General features: G+C 46.2%; 1 protein-coding gene across 2 annotated transcripts in view; it reads right to left on the bottom strand.

Annotated features, from left to right (window-relative positions):
- RPTOR (regulatory associated protein of MTOR complex 1) overlaps nt 1-19,731 on the bottom strand; it is a 416,763-nt gene that overhangs the window by 306,476 nt on the left and 90,556 nt on the right. For both annotated transcript variants that reach the window (XM_025362539.1, XM_025362540.1), the window contains exon 3: nt 13,572-13,654. In XM_025362539.1, coding sequence (XP_025218324.1) covers nt 13,572-13,654 — 83 coding nt within the window. The remainder of the gene's footprint in view (nt 1-13,571; nt 13,655-19,731) is intronic.

Raw genomic sequence — 19,731 nt, 5'->3', positions numbered from 1 at the left:
CCAATTAAACTATGACACTACACAACACTTTCTCTTTGAATGGAATTTTTATCTGATACTTAGTAAGAAGAGCTATTATCAGCTTACTCAGACATGTTTCTCATTTATCATTCTTTTTTTTTTTTTTTGAAACAGAGTCTTGCTCTGCCGCCCAGGCTGGAGTGCAAAGGCGCGATCTCGGCTCACTGCAACCTCCATCTCCTGGGTTCAAGCAATTCTCCTACCTCAGCCTCCTGAGTAGCTGGGATTACAGGTGCCCACCACCACGCCCAGCTAATTTTTGCATTTTTAGTAGAGACAGGGTTTCACCACGTTGGCCAGACTGGTCTCGAACTCCTGACCTCAGATGATCTGCCCACCTCAGCTTCCCAAAGTGCTGGGATTACAGGCGTGAGCCACCACGCCCAGCCTCGTTTAACATTCGTATGTGACAAATGTCACAACCCAAAGGCAAAAGTCCCAAGTGGCTCCTTCTGCCTCAAAGTCCCCTTCCTACTTTGAGATGACACATGGTGAATAGGTATTTTAAATTAGTTGCCTATTATTAAAGCAAAAAATAGTCATGGTTTTAAAACAGAAGGCACATAGAAGGGTTTTGTGTAAAAAGGTAAAAGTCCCATTCTGCATCTGCCCCAGGTCACAGTGACAAACGTTCTGTGCTTCGCCTCATTTGTGGTACCCTTGCCCCTTAAAATCACATTTTATTCTGGAGTTAGATTCTGAAGTCAGTACAGACCTGATTCAAAATGTATTCTGAGGCCAGGCGTGGTGACTCATACCTGTAACTCCAGCACTTTGGGAGGCCAAGGTAGGTGGCTCACCTACAAGGAGTTTGAGATCAGCCTGACCAACATGGTGAAATTCCATCTCTACTAAAAATACAAAAATTAGCCGAGTGTGGTGACACATGCCTGTAATCCCAGCTACTCGGGAGGCTGAGGCAGGAGAATCGCTTGAAACTGGGAGGCAGAGGTTACAGTGAGCCGAGATTGCGCTACTGCACCCCAGCCTGGGTGACAGAGCGAGACTCCGTCTCAAAGAAAAATAAATGTATTTTGACCCAATATGCTGCTTTCAATACTAGAATGAGTCAACACAGCAAAACACCAAAAGGTGAAGGAAAACGAGAACGACTAAGGAAGCCACAGGCTGATGTCCCCCTTTCGTGTTCACTCCATGGCATCTGAGTGAGTGGAGGAGGGGCAGATCCACCGACTTGCCCTCCATCTATCTATGGATCTACCCACCCATGTACACATATGCCACACCCACCTACACACATTACATATGACAAGCAGGAACGGCTGACTCCTATCAGTCATATGTGCATACACTAAAACTGTCGAATACATTTTCTTCTTTTGCATTTTAAATTTGATGTATTTTAAGCTGGGCACTGTGGCTCACACCTGTAATCCTAGGTACTCCTGAGGCTGAGGCAGGAGGATCACTTCAGCCCAAGAATTCGAGGTTAGTTAGCCGTGATCACACCACTGCACTCCAGCCTAAGTGACAAAGCAAGACACCACCTCTACAAAAAAAAAAAATTAAAAATTAGCTGGGCATGGTGGCACACATCTGTAGTCCCAGCTACTCGGAAGGATATGGCAAGAGGATAGCTTGAGCCCAGGAGGTTGAGGCTGCAGTAAGCTATGACTGCATCACTGAACTCTAGCCTGGGCAACAGAGCAAGACCCCTCTAAAAATATAAAAACAAATAAATAAAAATAAATTTTAAAAAAACAAAACATATGGCTCACACCAATAATCCCAGCACTTTGGGAGGCCGAGGCAGGCCGATCACTTGAGGTCAGGAGTTTGAGGCCAGCCTGGCCAACATAGTGAACATAGTGAAACCTGGTCTCCACTAAAAATACAAAAATTAGCCAGGCATGGTGGCACGTGCCTATAGTCCCAGCTACTCGGGAGGCTGAGGCAGGAGAATTGCTTGAACCCAGGAGGCTGCAGTGAGCCAATGTCACACCACTGCGCTCCAGCCTGGGTGACAGAGCAAGGCTCTGTCTCTAAATTAATAAATAAACTATGTTTTAGATATCTTCCTGTAACAGAAATAAGTCTTAAATAATTCTGTGTTCTGTCCAAGTCTGAAATCCTTCAGAGGGAGGAGGATTAGAAAAGGAATGTTTTGGTAACTTTCTCTTTCTTCTATGCCTATCCATTTATTTTTCTTTACTATCTTTTCTGAGGTCAATTATGGTCATTTATATTTTCCTAGAAAAGTATGGATCGCATACAAGTTTTCCAATTTATCTGCAAAGTTTTGCAAAGCACTCTTTTATGACTCTCGATTTCCTCAACTCTTGAGTTACTTCTCCCTGATTATCTGTGCTTTCTTCTTGAATTTTGTTGGAATTTAGCTAAGATTTTTGTTTATAAAAACAAAACTTGTAACTAAAAATTCTACATAAAGATGACTTGACCTCAGGGCATGTTCCAGTCTGGGGTAAGCAGCGTGTTGATTAAGGAGCCTGCCATACATGCAGCCCTTTAGAAGAGACCCTTCCTTATACAAGCCGTGAGTAATCCTCCCGGTTCTGCCATGCGCTTTAAATCCTGCCACCCAGCCCTCCAATCACAGGTGATTACAGAGGACAGCCTCACTCCCTCAGAACCAACCCGCAGACGGGCCAGTTACCCGGGGGACCGCATGAAGCTAAGCATGAAGCTAAGCAGAGCTGATCGGCTCTAGGTTGGGAAGGCAGTGGACTGCACTCAGTCTTCCACGCGCTGGGCCGGGAGCCCACCGAGGGGAGCGCCCTCACCACAGCCCGTGCAGCCCTCACCTGGGAGGGGTCCTTCCGGATTTCTGCCTCCATGGCTCCTCTGTTGTGCCTTAGCACCTGCACCAATGGCCCTCAGGCATGCCCCCAGTTTTCTGTGTTTCAGACACCACAGCGTGGGGGAGTCTCCTAATACTGTAGTCCAAAATGAGGGTATGACCCCCTGGCCTAGGGGCCACATCACAGGGCACTGGATCTGGCGCACCCTCTCTCTCCTCTTGCTGGAAGTAAATGGTACCACCTGAGCCTGGCATCTGGCATCTGTTCTCAGGGACTTTGAACCACACACTCCCTTGTCCCTGGGTGGCACTTGTCTGTCTTTTAACACGGGCCATACAGCCTGGTCATCCAGTGAAGCGTCGAACACTCTTGTGGGGGAAATTTAATGTTGAAAATCCAGTGACACAATGCAGTGGGCAGAAGCGGAAGCTGAAGCAACAGAGGAAAGGTCAGGAGGTGGTTTAGGACCAGGGATCACTAGCATGTGAGCCCAGCTGGCTCCTGTGGGGACCCCTGGGCCCAAGCAGACAGAGTCCCATCAAAGATGATTACATCAGAAAGGAAGCACCCAGCCCTCACGCACAGGGAGGCGTAGGAACATCCTGCAGGGTAGCTGCCGAGGGGGGAGCAGAGACCCACAGGGCTGCAGCACGGTAGAGACCGGACACTGGCGTGGACACGCACCCCCTCCTGCCGAGCTCCCGGTCCACCATGAGCCTCCAACCCGCAACCAGACTTCACAGAGGTCCAGCTCCTCAGCCACTCTACCTGCACGCACCCTGACAGGAGCTTTCTCCCGACATACACTCCAGGTGGAGAGACCACAGCTCTCAGAAAACCAAAAGACTCCTAACGAAAACACACAGGAATCTTAAGGGATTGGTATTAAATTATATACTATATCTATGATCAGTATAGTCAATAGTCATAGAACCTCTTTTCCTTTTCCAATGAGAGACAAGGTCTCACTATGTTGCCCAGGCTGGTCTCCAGCTCCTGAGCTCAAAGGATCCTCCTGTCTTGGCCTCCCACAGGCAGGAGCCACAGTGCCTGGCCGAAACTCTTAACAGTTTTATGAAACAAATTATCAAGACAAAGGCTCTTTTAAGAATTAAATGTTATCATGAGGCTCTCAGAAGACACCACACATATTATTTGGAAAGGAAACAAGTCCTCACAACAGAAATTATACCTTATTCAACTGAAAAGTCTCCATTTTGAACTCTTAGAACTCAACAATAAAGACAAACACCCAAGTAATAAATGGACAAAGGACTTGAATAGACTTTCCTCCAAATGGCCAATAAGCACATGAAAAGAAGGGCAACGTCATTAATCACCAGGGAAATGCAAACCAAAACCACATGAGATGCCACCAATCACAATAACAACAATGAAAGAAACAGGAAGTCGCAGATGTTGGGAGGATGTGGAGAGACTGGAGCCCTCAGACACTGCTAGTAGACGTGGAGAAACAGTACAGCCACTGTGGAAAATAGATGGGGAGTGCCTCAGGGAGGTAAAACACAGCGTCACCGTATGACCCAGCAATCCCACTCCTGGGCAGAGGCGTACACAAACACGAGTACGTACATATTCATAGCAGCATTATTCAAACAGCCAAAAGGTGGAAACCACGCAAGTGTCCATCAACCGATGAACGCATAAAATAGAAATGTAGGATATCCATACAATGGTTTTTCAGCTATAAAAAGAGTTGAGGCTGAGGCAGGACGATCACTTGAAGCCAGGGGTTCAAGACCAGCCTGAGCAACAAAGCAAGACCCTATCTCTACACATGCACACACAAAAAGGATTAAATTACTGATACATGCGATAACATGGATGAATCTTAAAAACATTCAAGATGCTAAGTGAAGAGCCCAGACGCACAAGGCCACATACTGTACGGCTCCGTTTGTGTGGAGAACCTAGAACAGGCATCTCCAGAGACAGAAGGCAGACTGCAGGGAGGGGAGATGAACCGTGACTGCCGATGTGTTTTCGGTTTCCCTTTGGGGTAAGGAAAGTGTTCTGGTACTAGGCAGTTATGACAGTTGCACAAGATTGCAAAGATGTTAAAAACCAATTGAGTTGTATTTTTTTTTTTTTTTTTTAGATGGAGTCTCACTCTGTTGCCCAGGCTGGAGTGCAGTGGCGCGATCGTAGCTCACTACAACCTCCGCCTCCCGGGTTCAAGCAATTCTCTTACCTCAGCCCCCCAAGTAGCTGGGATTTCAGGCGCCCACCACCACACCCGGCACATTTAAAAAATATTTTTAGGCCGGGCGCGGTGGCTCAAGCCTGTAATCCCAGCACTTTGGGAGGCCGAGACGGGCGGATCACGAGGTCAGGAGATCGAGACCATCCTGGCTGACACAGTGAAACCCTGTCTCTACTAAAAAATACAAAAAACTAGCCGGGCGAGGTGGCGGGCGCCTGTAGTCCCAGCTACTCGGGAGGCTGAGGCAGGAGAATGGCGTAAACCCGGGAGGCGGAGCTTGCAGTGAGCTGAGATCTGGCCACTGCACTCCAGCCTGGGCGGCAGAGCGAGACTCCGTCTCAAAAAAAAAAAAAAAAAAAAAATATTTTTAGTAGAGACAAGGTTTCACCACGTTGGCCAGACTGGTCTCCAATGCCTGACCTCAGGTGATCTGCCCACCTCGGCCTCCCAAAGTGCTGGGATTACAGGTGCAAGCCACTGTGCCCAGCCGAGTTGTACATTTTAAAACGGTGAACTTGACGTTACGTGCTTTCTATGTCCATTTTTAAAAAATCTCCATTATGTGTCACACCAACAAGTAAATTGTGGACATTCGGGAGGGAGCTGTCCAGAAACCTCCGTGAACACCCAAATTCAAGAACACCACTGTGACATATGGTTTCCCCTGCAAAACGAAATCAAGTACCGCAGACACTTTGAAGTGGCCGTCCCCCTCCAATCTGTTATTGATCGTTTCCCCCTTGATCAGCACTTTCCAATTTGGCTGGAGCGGGATTTTACAACTCTTCCTAGTTGCATATGGTGAGCATACGGTGGGTTCCTCATCGTCACCTCCAAATTTAGCTTTCCATTCTTTAACACATCATCACATCTTCCACTTTCTGACTTCAAAGCAGCACTTCCATCCCTCGCCCGGCACCTGCCTGTCCTTCAAAGCCATCTCCGCATCGATCTGTATCACGGTCCCCAAGTTAACTCAGGAAACACACATGGCACGTGAGATCTGTGAAACCACGACAGCTGAGCTACGGTTTTAGTCCCAGCCTGACGGTGGGGGGCCCTCATTTGCAATTTGTCACACACACAGACAACTCCCTTGTTAAAGGGAACATGATGATGAGAGATAATATCCTCAAGAGGCCTGTTAAGGACAGAGCTAAGCCCCTATTTCTCTCTAAAAATATTACACTTCAAGTAGGTCAATTAATAGAGGAGAGTCAGGAAGAGGAGATCCCAGCAAGAGGATAAAACCAGAGACAAGGCAGGATGGGGAGGGGCTTAAGGCAGCAAGACTCCGGGCAGAATGTTCTGGGAGTGGCCTCCACCACCTCAACCATGAGGGAGAGGAAGGGATAAGGGACAGAAAGGGACAGGAAGTAAGGATCTGATGACCAACCACCATGGCCTCCCTGGTGCAAATGCTTTAAATACTTTTATTCTCTCCATTAATTCTCCCTGCATGTACAAATCTTAACGAGACGGGCGGATCACAAGGTCAGGAGATCGAGACCATCCTGGCGAACACGGTGAAACCCCGTCTCTACTAAAAAATACAAAAAACTAGCCGGGCGAGGTGGCGGGCGCCTGTGGTCCCAGCTACTCGGGAGGCTGAGGCAGGAGAATGGCGTAAGCCCGGGAGGCGGAGCTTGCAGTGAGCCGAGATGGCGCCACTGCACTCCAGCCTGGGTGACAAAGCGAGACTCCGTCTCAAAAAAAAAAAAAAAAAAAAAGTAACTTGTAAATAGTAACTTGTAAAAAGTAACTTGTAAAAGTAACAAGTAAATAGTAACTTGTCCAAAGTTACATTTCTAAGAAGTGGCAAAGCCAGAACTAAACCAGTTCGCATTCTTTCCACAGTTAAGCTCTCCCCACCCCACCCCTCAGTGTACTGGGAGAGAGGAGACCACATTTCCCAGGGAGCTTCCCTGCCAGTGAGAGGGGTGCGCCCACCCAGGAAGGGAAGGAGCGGCGAGCCCAGCACGAGTCTGTGGACCTACGAGGCAGAGGAGAGGAGGCGGACTCCACCGATCCTCCCTGGGCCGTGATTAAACAGGCTGCGGCCCATGCTGCAACCCACTCTAGTCAACACGCGCGCTCTTCAATCCCAAACGGGCTCTCCAGTGAATCCCCTCGGTGGTCTCAGAGAGCAAGAGTCCAACACAGGGCTGGCCAGCAAGGGCCCCTCCGGGACCAGCTCCAATGGACTGAAACCCTGAGGGGTCTAGTCACAACTGGCTGCCATCCTCCGGGCGGCTGCAGAATGATGCCTTTCTTTCGTTCTTCTTTCTGTAATGTGTTTGGTGTGCCTAAAAGAATTTATAGGTCACGTCACTAAGGTACTTGGAGGGATGGCAGTGGGTGGCAACACCTTTACACTCTGGTACAATTGGTCTAAAGAGTCCGGAACAAACTGCTTTGCATAATCTAAGCTCGCTCGCTTCCAGAAACTGCTTCCAATCCCATGGCCTCTGGGGACAGGGCAAGGCAGGAAGTGCGTGGGCAGAGCTGACTACGAAGGCTTCTGGCTGAAGAGCATGAATCAGAATTCTCACTGAACACGGCATGCACGTGTAAAAGCTGTCAGGCGAGAAGCGCTAGAAAGGAGGGGAAGACGAAGTGGGAGAGCACTGCTGAGGCCAAGGCAAAAATATAAGTAAAACATTGGTCATAGAACAGTTCTTAACTTTCTGGGCAGTAAGCAGTTAAGTGAAACTGTCAAAACACAACAGTTAACCCCAAGACAACCAGAAGATATGGTCTGTACCATCGTGCAACTGTAACGAGTAGACAGGCAAAGTGCTTCACACCAGGTACTGAATTATGCAAGCTGTGAGCCATCCACCCACAGTTCTGCCTTTGCCCATGAGTCCTCATTGGCAGCTTGTCACAGAAACTCAAGGTGGATGAAGCCCAACCTTAGGACCCACAGCGAAGGAAGTCAGGTGAGTGTGGGCAGGAGGAGGGAGGGCTGGCGGCAGGGCAGACAGCAAGACAGGGATGGATGATGGAATGGTAATGGCATCAGGGTAGCATGCCAGGGGATGCTGCCAATCGTAATTATAGGGCTATTTTCACCAGCTGAACTGGACTGTCAATTTGGAACTAATGTCGCAACGTGAATGCCCTAGGCAGGAGTCACTGCGAGTAACAGTCCACCTTGGGCTGTTCCACAAATAGCTTTGGAGCACCTCCAGATGTGGGATACAGTTCTAGGGCAACTTAGCTGCTGCTTCCCCCATTATCCACATCTGACCCTGAAAATCCTAAGAAAAGGTAGAACTCACTTATTTATGGGTCTTCACTGCATCTGTATTAGCCCATTTTCACGCTGCTGATAAAGACATACCCAAGACTGGGCAATTTACAAAAGAAAGAGGTTTAATAGACCTAGAGTTCCACACAGCTGGGCAGGCCTCACAATCATGGCGGAAGGCAAGGAGGCGCAACTCACATCTTACATGGATGGTGGCAGGCAAGACAGAGCTCATGCAGGGACATGAGACTTATTCACTACGGACAACAGCACAGGAAAGACCCGGCCCCATGATTCAGTTACCTCCCACCAGGTTCCTCCTATGGCATGTGGAAATTGTGGGAGTTACGGTTCAAGATGAGATCTGGGTGGGGACACAGCCAAGCCAATATCAGCATCCATCTATAAAATTCATCCCAAAACATTTGGGGGTGCGGGGCACCGGCAAGCGAGTGACTTGTGCTGATACCAGTTGCTTTGCCCACAAAGCAGAGGCCTGTCTCATCATCCCAGGGAAAAGAAGACACGTGGATCTTAGAAGCCATCCGTGTAGCGCTCCCCAAAGCCAACACAGCCACCTGAGCAGCGGGAGCACTCAGTACCAAGGGTTTCACAGTTTGTCACACATGGCCACATGACACTCCCCGTGAGGCAGACAGGTCAAGCAGCAACCCCATTCAGGGACAAGGAGAAGACGTCTGGATTCTAATTATCCTCACTACAAACCCCTATACAACATGGCATTACACATAAACATGCAGTTCTGCAAGTAACACTTGTGCCTAAAATCCAAAAGACACACCTGTTAAGTGTCCAAAGTAGAACCAAAACTGTCCACCACTGGCCTTCACAACCCCCTTGCTCCCCGAACCCTCTCCTCCCAACAGGAGGTATAGTCATCAGCTTCGGTTCATTCAAAGCATCTCATAAAAGCATACAAACAACTCTATTATCAATACCACGGAAAGGATGATTGTCATTTACATTAAAATGCGATAACAATTTCTACTGGGCTAATGAACCAGGTCTTGGGAGCTGTTTTGTTCTCTCCTTGAACATACTCTGCTTGCGGTTAGGCACTATAAAAAACATGTTTATCTAACGGTAAAACCAACTTTCATCCCTTAACCACAAATTAACTGTGACACATCTGAGAAGCACGCTGAACTGAAGGGAAGCTGGCATTCAAAACCTGTTCACTGTAATCCACAAACCAGGGCTGTGCGTGGATAACTAAGAACTGTTGGCCACATGGAAACCGACTCAACCTGACCGCTCAGCTCCCTGGAAGCCCCATGGCTGCCACACGGGACTTGCTGCCTTCACTACTCGCAGACCTGGACAAGATGAGAACGAGTTCCTACAACAACATGGTTCCGTGACTGAGGAGCACCTTCCGCCGCCTCCTCTAGACACACCTGCCCGACGGACGGACTCGGTCAGTGGAGGCACCGCCACGCTATTTCATCTTCCTTAGTGAATGATACATATTCCCAAAGAAACTTATTTTTAAGGCACCGGAAGAATTAAAGCTCACCCCAAGTGAAGAGGTGTGGCCTCTGCTCCTGGTGTTGTCCACTCTCTCTGGGGAAAGAAGGACACAGAGAGTGAGGTCCCTCCTGTTTGCCTTTTTTCACAGGCTCCAGCTCCTAACTTCCACCCTGTACTAAACTGCCAGAAGCCCCAATCTGTTAGAAAAATTCTCTTAAAAGATAAATTCTTCACTGTATGCTCCCAGCTTTATAATAATCTCCTACTCCCAACTCCCAATAAAACTTTCATTTGAGACTTATGATGGAATGAGTGAGGTTTTACTGCAGAATTTTCCACTGAAACAACGGTCGGCATTTTTCCTCCAATCTCTGGCAGAACACAAATTTATGCACCTACAAAGTAATAAGGCAAAGCCTTAAATTTAATCAGAAGAAACATTTCATCAGTGGCAAACTGATAAATTATTTAGAAAAGGGCTCAATGGGCCTAAGCAAGGAAATACGGGCCAGATAGTGGCTGGCAGCCTTCAGAAAAAAATATAATCACCATGGTTTCTCTCAATTCCTTTTGAACTGGAATCACCTATATCAAAAGCTAGAAAAATGAAGAAGAACAAGTCCAAGCGTTCCAGCATCGGCAAGGAAATCATGAGAGGCTTCCAGGCACCACTCTGGTGCTACTGACGGGGGTTCGGCTTTCTGCACCTCCTGGATGGACGCTACCTTTGAGGAAACAGGCATTTCCGACTCTGCTCCCATCCATGACAGCGTGGAGGCAACGACTCCGGCAAACTTTAATGAAAATAACCTCATTTTCATTAAATGACCCAAGGTTTTCCACTCTTGCAATAAAGGACACCGAGAAAACCAGATATATGGGTCTTTCCATTGAAGGCCTGGGAAATTTAATAACGTTCCCATTGTTTTACTGCAGATGGCACATCAGCCTCTTTTTATTACTGCAGAAACTCGAGAGCCCTGTAGAGTGCAATCAAGTGGTGCGTGTTTAGCCTCGCAATGTTTCAAAGGACCCTGATTTACAGTCAGGAACCAGGCCCCTTGCACACAAACATCTGAGCTTGCTAAGTGCCTCCTGTTTTGTGCAAACTCTAGAAGGCAGCATGAGGTCTGCCCCACACTGAGAGCCGCGCTATCTATGCCAGGCCTCCCTCCCTCTGTCCTGTAACCCACGGAAACCCGTGAGGAGAAGTGTACCACGCGCACCGGGGCAGGTGCTATTATTACCCAGTGCATATGGCGCAGCCCCACGCTCACACCAGAGAGCCGGTCAGAGGTATCCTGTGACATCCGACACCTTAGGCTAATTTCTAAAATAGATGAGGCCCACCCATGGTTAGTAACAGGAAATTTTAAAACATTTTTATTGTACTTAAAAACGAATGCAATAGTGTTGGCATTCGAAAAGCAAATATTAGGTATCCATTGTTGTGGTTTTGCTTCCTGAATGCAGACAAAAGATCCCACTCTGTGTGTATGAACGGCTTCTTTCTAGGCTGCGGCGGATACTTTATTCCAGATTCCACTTCATAAACCAGCCCAGATGGGATCCCGCCTGCGCTGGTACCTTTTCCGAAGCATCCTGTAATCTTGACACATTCTCCATCGCACCAGCCCTTCAAACGATCTCTTACTCAGAAAATTATTTTGCACATCCATTCTTGAAATGTGGCCAACTTTAACAAATTTTCCCAGACTACAGATCATCCAGAGGACTGCACCCCTTTGCACCTGCGCTCGCCGTCCGAGTAAAACTGTGCCACTGTCACAGGAAGGGAATCCTCCATCCCGCACTGAGTCTGCACTGTCATCTTTCTGGCTGTCATCACTGACCCACATGGAAAGGTGGCCTTTCCTACCTCATGATGCCTCTTCTCAATGCCATGGAGAGATCTGCTCCTAGACAGAAATTTAGATTAAAAATAACAGATGCCACTTTAGAAGATTCCATTTCCTGTCAGCTAGCATCAACGAGCCGGTATCTACCAAGCAAAACTAATAATAAAGCCAGCAGTAAATCAACTCTTAGCACTCAAAAAAAATTGTAAATTATAGCAAATGGAATACACATACAATATCTTGAAATATTAAACACACGTATTCTGAAAGGCTATATTTCCTTATCTAATAATTCTTGGAAAAGAAGAAACTAGTTATAATGGCAGAGACTCGTTCTAGAAAGAACACAATTGGTAGATCTGAATTCATTGGGTTACATTCTTTTTTAAACAAATGTACCTAGTAAAGCGCAAAGGTACAAAGCCAAACCCAGGAGATGGGCAGAAGTAGCCGGAAAGGTATTCCTCTGAATTCCCATGGTGGTGGTTAACGACACGCCATATACCAACACGGCCATGTCTTCCAATACTGCCACTCTGCCTCACACTCCTGTAAGCGCCCATCTCACCATGCTGAGACCCTAGGGTACCTTCAAAGTCTTCAATTGAAGAAGCTATTTTCTACAGAAAACACAAGGCATCTCGACTACATTTTTACAGGACTCCGCCATCCAAATCTCTCTCCAGTCCTCATCTCATCCCCAAACGCACTGCGCTCTCAAGAAAAAGCCTATGGCATGTTTACATAAACCACCAAGAGGCAACGAATTTCAGAGAGGAAAAAGTAAAGCCATTAGGCATCAATAAAAACCCCATGAAGACACTGCCTTCTAAAGAACAAAAGTCTGCTGTCACTGACTTGACAAGTCGGCAATGCAAAGCATAAAGGTACACCCTAAGACACAGAGATGCTTCCTAACAGCTCACGACTGGAAGCAACAGCAGAAATGACCTAAGGGCATTTTTAAAGGCAGGAAAAAAATCATTTTTGGCTATTCTCTTACTCTAAGAATGTAAATAATGCATAAGGAATCCCTAAATCCCAGATTATGTGGATAAATGATCCACAAATCAAAATTCCAACCAAATAAGTGTTCAAAAGGTTCCATAAATCATGTGTTTCCATGAGGCTTACATCAAAAAGGGGAGAGTAAAACTCGCAGGAGACGCGCAGGTAAGGCACCTTCTCAACCTGCGTTCTTCATGATGTTCCTTTAGGTAACTCGAGTCCCCACCACGCAAAGCTGAATACAGGGCACCTCCATAAGTGCCCAGATTCCTAGTTGTTTTATTAAATTTATTAAATCTCCAAACCAGTTAATAAGAAAGGCTAAAGGTCTTTGGGTAGATTACAAATAAGATCTTAAAGGCAATTTGACACAGTTATATTCTATGCCACTTTTCTTTAAAAAAAAAAAAAGAAAAAAAAAAAACCTGTAAGATACAAGCAAAAAAACCCACACACACTAATTGGTAACTGGCTCCCTAAAAAGAACCTTATCTTTTGAATCAAAGACAAAGTGTATAATAGGTGCCATCTTTTGAATGTTGGGTGCTTTTTGCGCAACTATTTGAAAACTGAAGACACGAGGAATAGCATTAACTAGTTGAGGTTAAAGAAAAATTATTGAAAATACATTTCCTGAGAAAAATTAAAACCATGGTTAAGAGCAGCAAGAATACTTTTTCTTTTCTAAAAATCTGGAACAAACTTAAGCAAAATAAGTTGGACTGTCCAATGCAAGACTCACAATAACGTGTACGTCGTCAAGACAATACAGCCACCAACAGCCAGCAGGCAGAACACAGGCACACGAAACACAGTGCGCAGGCGCCATGCCGCACAAGGGCAAGGTGTGCATGGAATTCTCACTTGGATCCAAAGAGTGTTGGAAACCAAGGAACTGGAGTTTCCCTGTAAGAAGGAAAGTGAAGCACGCTTACCCTTGGCTGCCAGTTCTCGTACTGCTTCTGTAAATTTGCACCGATGGTTTCCAGAGCTTTCTGAGGACCCATTGACAGAGGATCTGAGGAAGCAATGGAAAAGAGAAAGTTCTTTATGTCTGCGTTTCCTCCTCTGCTAGGCCTCTCTTCCACAGTTTCTCCTTATATAACGCACTTCAAAGTCACCTTTGACTAAAAGCCACACAACGCGTAAGGTTGATCAGTGTTAACCAGATTTACAGAACAGCTAAGGTGCTCAAACAAGCTGACACGCCGTGAAAGCCAGTGTTTCAACATCACAGGCAAGTGACTGCTGTTCTTCTACCCACATTCATTTGTATTTTGGCACCTGCAGCTTTCCCGCACTTGCACTGTTTTATTCTCAGGCTCCCACTCAGGCTTTCTATGAGAAGGCAGCTCTGCAGTGACAGCATATGCTTCCTCCTGTTCAAACTATGGCTCTCATTGGTACAGGAAAAGGAGGAGAGAAAAAGACAAAGAAGTGACATTTTTTAATTAATTTTCATCCGCACTCAGTTTTCCCACAAAAAAAATCTGTTTCACAAACATACATTCATGTCCAGGATTTACCCGTTTATTTCAGGAGTGGGCTCCACAGCAATTACCTCTAAATCAGCAGTTCTCAAACTTGTTTGGTCTCAGGACCCCTTTGTGCTCTAAAATTATTGAAAACCCCAAAGAGCTTTGATTTATGTTGTTGTATCTATCAATATCTACTCTACGTGAAATTCAGATAAGATTTTTAAAATATTTCTTTCTTCATTTTAAAAACAATAACAAACTCATTATATTTTAACATATTTATTATAAAAATAACTATTTTTTCCAAAAAAGTTTAGTGAGAAGAGCAGCACTTTTGTACATTTTTGCGAATTTCTGGAATATGTGGTTTGGTCGAGGATGGGTGACTCTCATCCATTTTTGCATTCGCCTGTGGCAATTCATGGTTTCAGTGACTGCACACGTGGAAACCCCTACCTCACACACATATCTATCATTAGAAAACAGAAGAGTATCTTAAAATGCTATTTTACATAATCATGACTCTTTTTGTTTGATACTACACCAAAAATTATCAAGTGGTAATTTCCTTCAGATTATGAGATGTACAATCTGAAACCACATCAATGAACTTTTTGTATGCTATCACATTAAAATTAACTGCTCTTTGCTGCACCTTGAGTGGATTTTTTACCCATAGATTATTTTGTACCATCATGCATTGACCATTTGGAAAATATTGGCTCACTGAACTATACAGATCTTATATATTTCATTCTCCAATATTTTTTTTAAAAATCCACACTCATTAACATTATCATGATCTCATCAGAAATGTCTTAAGTACTAAGAAGTTGCCAGGCTCAGCCAGGTGTGGTGGCTCACCCCGTAATCCCAGCACTTTGAGAGGCCAAGGTGGGTGGATCACGTGAGGTCAGGAGTTCGAGACCAGCCTGACCAACACGGTGAAACTCCGTCTCTTCTAAAAATACAAAAATTAGCCAGGCGTGGCGATGGGCACCTGTAATCCCAGCAACTCAGGAGGCTGAGACAGGAGAATCGCTTGAACCCGGGAGGCAGAGGTTGCAGTAAGCTGAGATCGCATCACTGTACTCCAGCCTGACAGGGTGAGACTCCGTCTCAAAAACAACCACCACCACCACCACCACAACAAAGAAGTTGCCAGGCTCATAGTGGTAGGTATAAGGTTTCCAAATTTTATTTTTTTTATTTGAAATCTCAAATTTTGTCAGTGGAAACAAACACGGTCAGTTGCTTTCCTTAACGTGACAGGCTCATGTCATTCATTTTCCAGAAAACATCTGCCAACTACTCCAGGTCTCTCTGTTGGGGGTAAAATGCTATCAAACAGCACCACATGCTACAGAGAAATGCTGCGTGAAAGCAAAAGCCAATCAATGCAGCAAATTTTGTTAGTGTCTTAAGAAATTCTCGTAGTCACCCCTACCTTCAGCAACCACCCGCCCATCAGTTGGCAGCCATCCACATGAGGCAGGACCTTCTGTCAGCCAATTAAATGCTAAAAGATTATGACTCGCTAAGGCTCAAGTGATCATTAACATTTTTCAGCAGTTTTTTGGTTTTTTTTTTGGAGACGGTGTCTCGCTCTGTCGCCCAAGCTGGAGTGCAATGGCCGGATCTCAGCTCACTGCAAGCTCTGCCTCCTGGGTTTACGCCATTCTCCTGCCTCAGCCTCCCGAGTAGCTGGGACTACAGGCGCCCGCCACCTCGCCCAGCTAGATTTTTGTATTTTTTAGTAGAGATGGGGTTTCACCGTGTTAGCCAGGATGGTCTCGCTCTCCTGACCTCGTGATCCGCCCGTCTCGGCCTCCCAAAGTGCTGGGATTACAGGCTTGAGCCACCGCGCCCGGCCTTTTTCAGCAGTTTTTAAATGAAAGTGTGTATGTTCTTTTGGACACAACGCTATGGCACACTTCACAGACTACAGTACAGTGTAAAGGTAACTTTTATATGTATCGACAGCAAAACGTTCACGTGACCCGCTTACTGCAGTCATCTAGAACCAAACACGCAGTATCACTGAGAGGCACCTGTACAGTTTTTGGCACTATTTAATTTTTTTTTTTTTAGCTATATGTATGCTGCTCCGATTAAAAAAAAAATTAAAAATAATAATAATAAATAAATATCATGACATTAATAAGATTCTACAACTGGAAAGGGCCTTCGCCCATAGATAGGTCAATGTCATCAAGGGCTTTTCAAAACAGAGATGCCAGGCCCTAACCTTCTAGAAAGTCTAATTCGATGGTTCTAATTCAATGGACACCTCTGGCTGAAAACAGCTTGGTAAAAATAAGGTAATATTTAACTTCTCTGGAAGAATTGTGGTAAATTTGTTATAATCCGTAATCCGTGACTCCAGAAATTACATACTGGTCTTCATTTCTCTCAGGAACAAGGTTCTAAGGTCTCAAAAAAAATCACAGTGATCCAAATCAACTGTGCTGTGATCAGACCCACAAGTTAGGAATGGATTGGGATCTGAAAAATAAAAAATTGGGGCCACGAAGTGCATAAACAAAGCAAAGGAAAGCAAAAAATAGCTTTAAGAAACAGATGCCAAAGAGCAGGCCTTGCCACATGCATGGAGGAGCAAAGCAAGTGCACGGGGCTGGCCGGAAGGCACTGAGCGCACAGGGCTGGCCGGAAGGCATTGAGTTCAGTCACCCATACTTAACTGCAGCAGCCAGCATGGTCGCAGCCCGCAGCTGTCATCTATGGTAAGAAAACAGAAATGGTCTCCTCCGTACAGAGATAAAAGACCTATCCATGCATCACGACGGTCAGCGGTGGCTCACGCTATGCATGCTCTCCAGTGAGCCACGGACAGAGGGAGAAGGGAGGGAGTTCCCATTCAAGGAGTACCCCCTCCTTGGATTTCACCCCTTGGAAAGTCCAGGCCCTTCCCCCATCCCACCCTCTCCCCAGTGTTGACAGGAGGCAGCCACTGTGGCACTTCCCTGCATCCCTCACAACATCCTGCAGGGACACAGGGGCCCTCGTTAGTAGAGGCAGCCTGGCAGGGGCCTCACTCTCCCTGCCCTGACTCAGGTCAGGACACCTGCCCACCCAGGAGGGGTGAAGCCACTGCTGGCTGCTCACCAGGCTGTGACCAGCTACATGGCGCTATAACCTCCTATCCACTGGGAATCCCTGTGGTTAGTTAATTGCATGGTTCTCTCCCAAGAATAGGACACTGGGTAGGAGAGCTGAAATGAGAAGCAGAGGAAGAGACGGGAAAGAATGAGGTCAAATAAAACGATGCATTTAGCATTTGATTAAATATAATGTAAATAAACTAAAATTAAATTCCCCCATGGATATTGCTGACAATAGTATCAGTCTGATGTGGGGTGAGGTGGACAGATCATAAATTTAAAATTGTAGTTGTGTCTCTAATTCCTTTATGAGTTTCGATTGAAGGGGAACCTGGGAAAGAACTAATGAAACTTCAGGGGCAAGTGAGTGTGTGGGTAACTTGATGAATGATGTGGATGGGTAGGTGGATGGAAAAGGAGACGGTAATTGGTATTTGTATAAAATGTTTAGCTCTTTACACATTTTCCTATTTGCAAGATTTTCAGCATAACCCCTCTGAATTTCAAGACACTTAGAACTTTACACTGAAAGGAACTTGGTCCAACCCACCTCATGGGAGAGAAGGGTAAGCTGAAGTTAAAGCAGTCAGATGACTTGGCCAAAGGTTACTGACAGTGCTGGCATTCAGCCAGCCTGAAGGGGTGCAGTTTTTTCTTTTTAAACCTCTCCATCTTCTTCCTATGCACCCAGTTTGATTACCCGTCCTATCCATTTCACCTTCCAAAGAGCTGGTGCTCCACCATCCACTGCTAATGAGTTCACCCAATCCGCAGCACTTCATGACGCTACTGAGACCATCCCACCTCCCAGCTGGATTCCTGAATCTGACCCAATGACTCCAAAGAGGGTGGTGCCCCAGGCACGGCCAGGGCCACCACTGACCTAGTCTTTCTCTTCTCGGTCCACCCTGAAGATGGGCGCAGGCCGACCCCCCCTCTCAGAAGCCCACAGTGCGGGCTGTGTGCTCCATGTAGATGGAAAGCTGTCAAGAGTGGAGACCCAGCAGTGGGGCTGGGAGAGGGGACCCATAGGTGACAAGATTAGGCCTCTGGGCCACTGGTCATGTTGTTCCTCAAGCTGGAGTCCATAGGCATGATCTGTTTAGGATACACTCGGGTTAGGTGCGGTTTCCTATGTGTGCTATCCTTTCCTTCAATGAAAAGTTCGCACTGAAAGCCCTGTCCAGCACTCACTGCTCAGAGAATCTTTGTAGCTCTTTGTACCTTGTATTTAGTAGACACTTAATAAACATTTGTTAATTGACTTATTAACTGAGTGCTGCCTACTAAATGAAGTGCAAATTCTCTGTGGCTTTCAGGGACTCTGTCACTCATTAGTTGTGTAGCCTTAAACAACTCATTTTTGACTGAGAAAATACATAATGGCAAAAGGGCTACTTTGAAATTAGAAATGGTTTTTAATGAGTCTTTGTTCTCCTAACCATAATGCCGTCCCTGTCTGTTTTGTAATAATCAGTCCTGTACACAATGAGAAGTGTGTGATCTTCCTCAGCTCAGGGGCAAAGCTCGGAGCCACACAGCTGCAGGCACCCGGGGCAGGAAAGCTTCGGCCGGGACCCGCAGCCCTTGCGGCGTCTGTGGGGCTAGGATGGGAGCCGTACAGGAGCCATCTTGTACAGTCTAGCACTGTTCTAACCACTAGGCCTCACTCCTCACATAGCTACAAAATTATATTCTTGTGTTGCCTATTGCTGTATTATACAAAAATCAGGAGCTATACGGATTTTCAGCAGGTATGAGGGGATGAACATGTCCTGTTTTAAAAACAGTCTTCACTTTGGAAAGTAGATAGAGGAGAGAGGCGGGCTCCAAGCAGTTAACCTTCTTCTTTCAGATTCCTTCAGAGGGAAGCGGAGATACCACCTTGAGACACCAATGCAACTGGGCAGAGAAAACAGTGTGTGAAGCCTGGACAACAAAATGAGACCCCGTCTCTACAAGAATTTTTTTTTAATTAATCGGCGTGTTGGTAGCATGCCTGTGGTTCCAAATACTCAGGAGGCTGAGGTGGGAGGATCGCTTGAGTCCAGGAGGTAGAGGCTACAGTGAGCCACGATCACACCACTGCACTCCAGCCTGTGTGACTCCGTCTCAAAAAAGGAGGGGGAGAGAGAGAGAGAGAGAGAGAGGGAGAGGGAGAGGGAGAGGGAGAGGGAGAGGGAGGGAGGGAGGGAGAGAGGGGGAGAGAGAGAGAGAGAAGGAGGGAGGGAGAGAGAGAGAGAGAAAAGAAAGAAAGAAAGAAAGAAGAGAAAAGAAAAGAAAAGAAAAGAAAAGAAAAGAAAAGAAAAGAAAAGAAAAGAAAAGAAAAGAAAAGAAAAGAAAAGAAAAGAAAAGAAAAGAAAAGAAAAGAAAAGAAAAGAAAAGAAAAGAAAAGAAAAGAAAAGAAAAGAAAAAACAGCATTTTAAACCATGAACCCCAAAGAGCCAAGGTTTCAGCTGCAGGCACAGAGCTGTGCTGGAGCACAGGGCTGCGA

The sequence above is a fragment of the Theropithecus gelada genome, chromosome 16 (assembly GCF_003255815.1).
Source record: "Theropithecus gelada isolate Dixy chromosome 16, Tgel_1.0, whole genome shotgun sequence".
NCBI lineage: Eukaryota > Metazoa > Chordata > Mammalia > Primates > Cercopithecidae > Theropithecus > Theropithecus gelada.
Note: the sequence above shows the minus strand (reverse complement) of the source record. Positions and strands in the feature narration are given on the sequence as shown.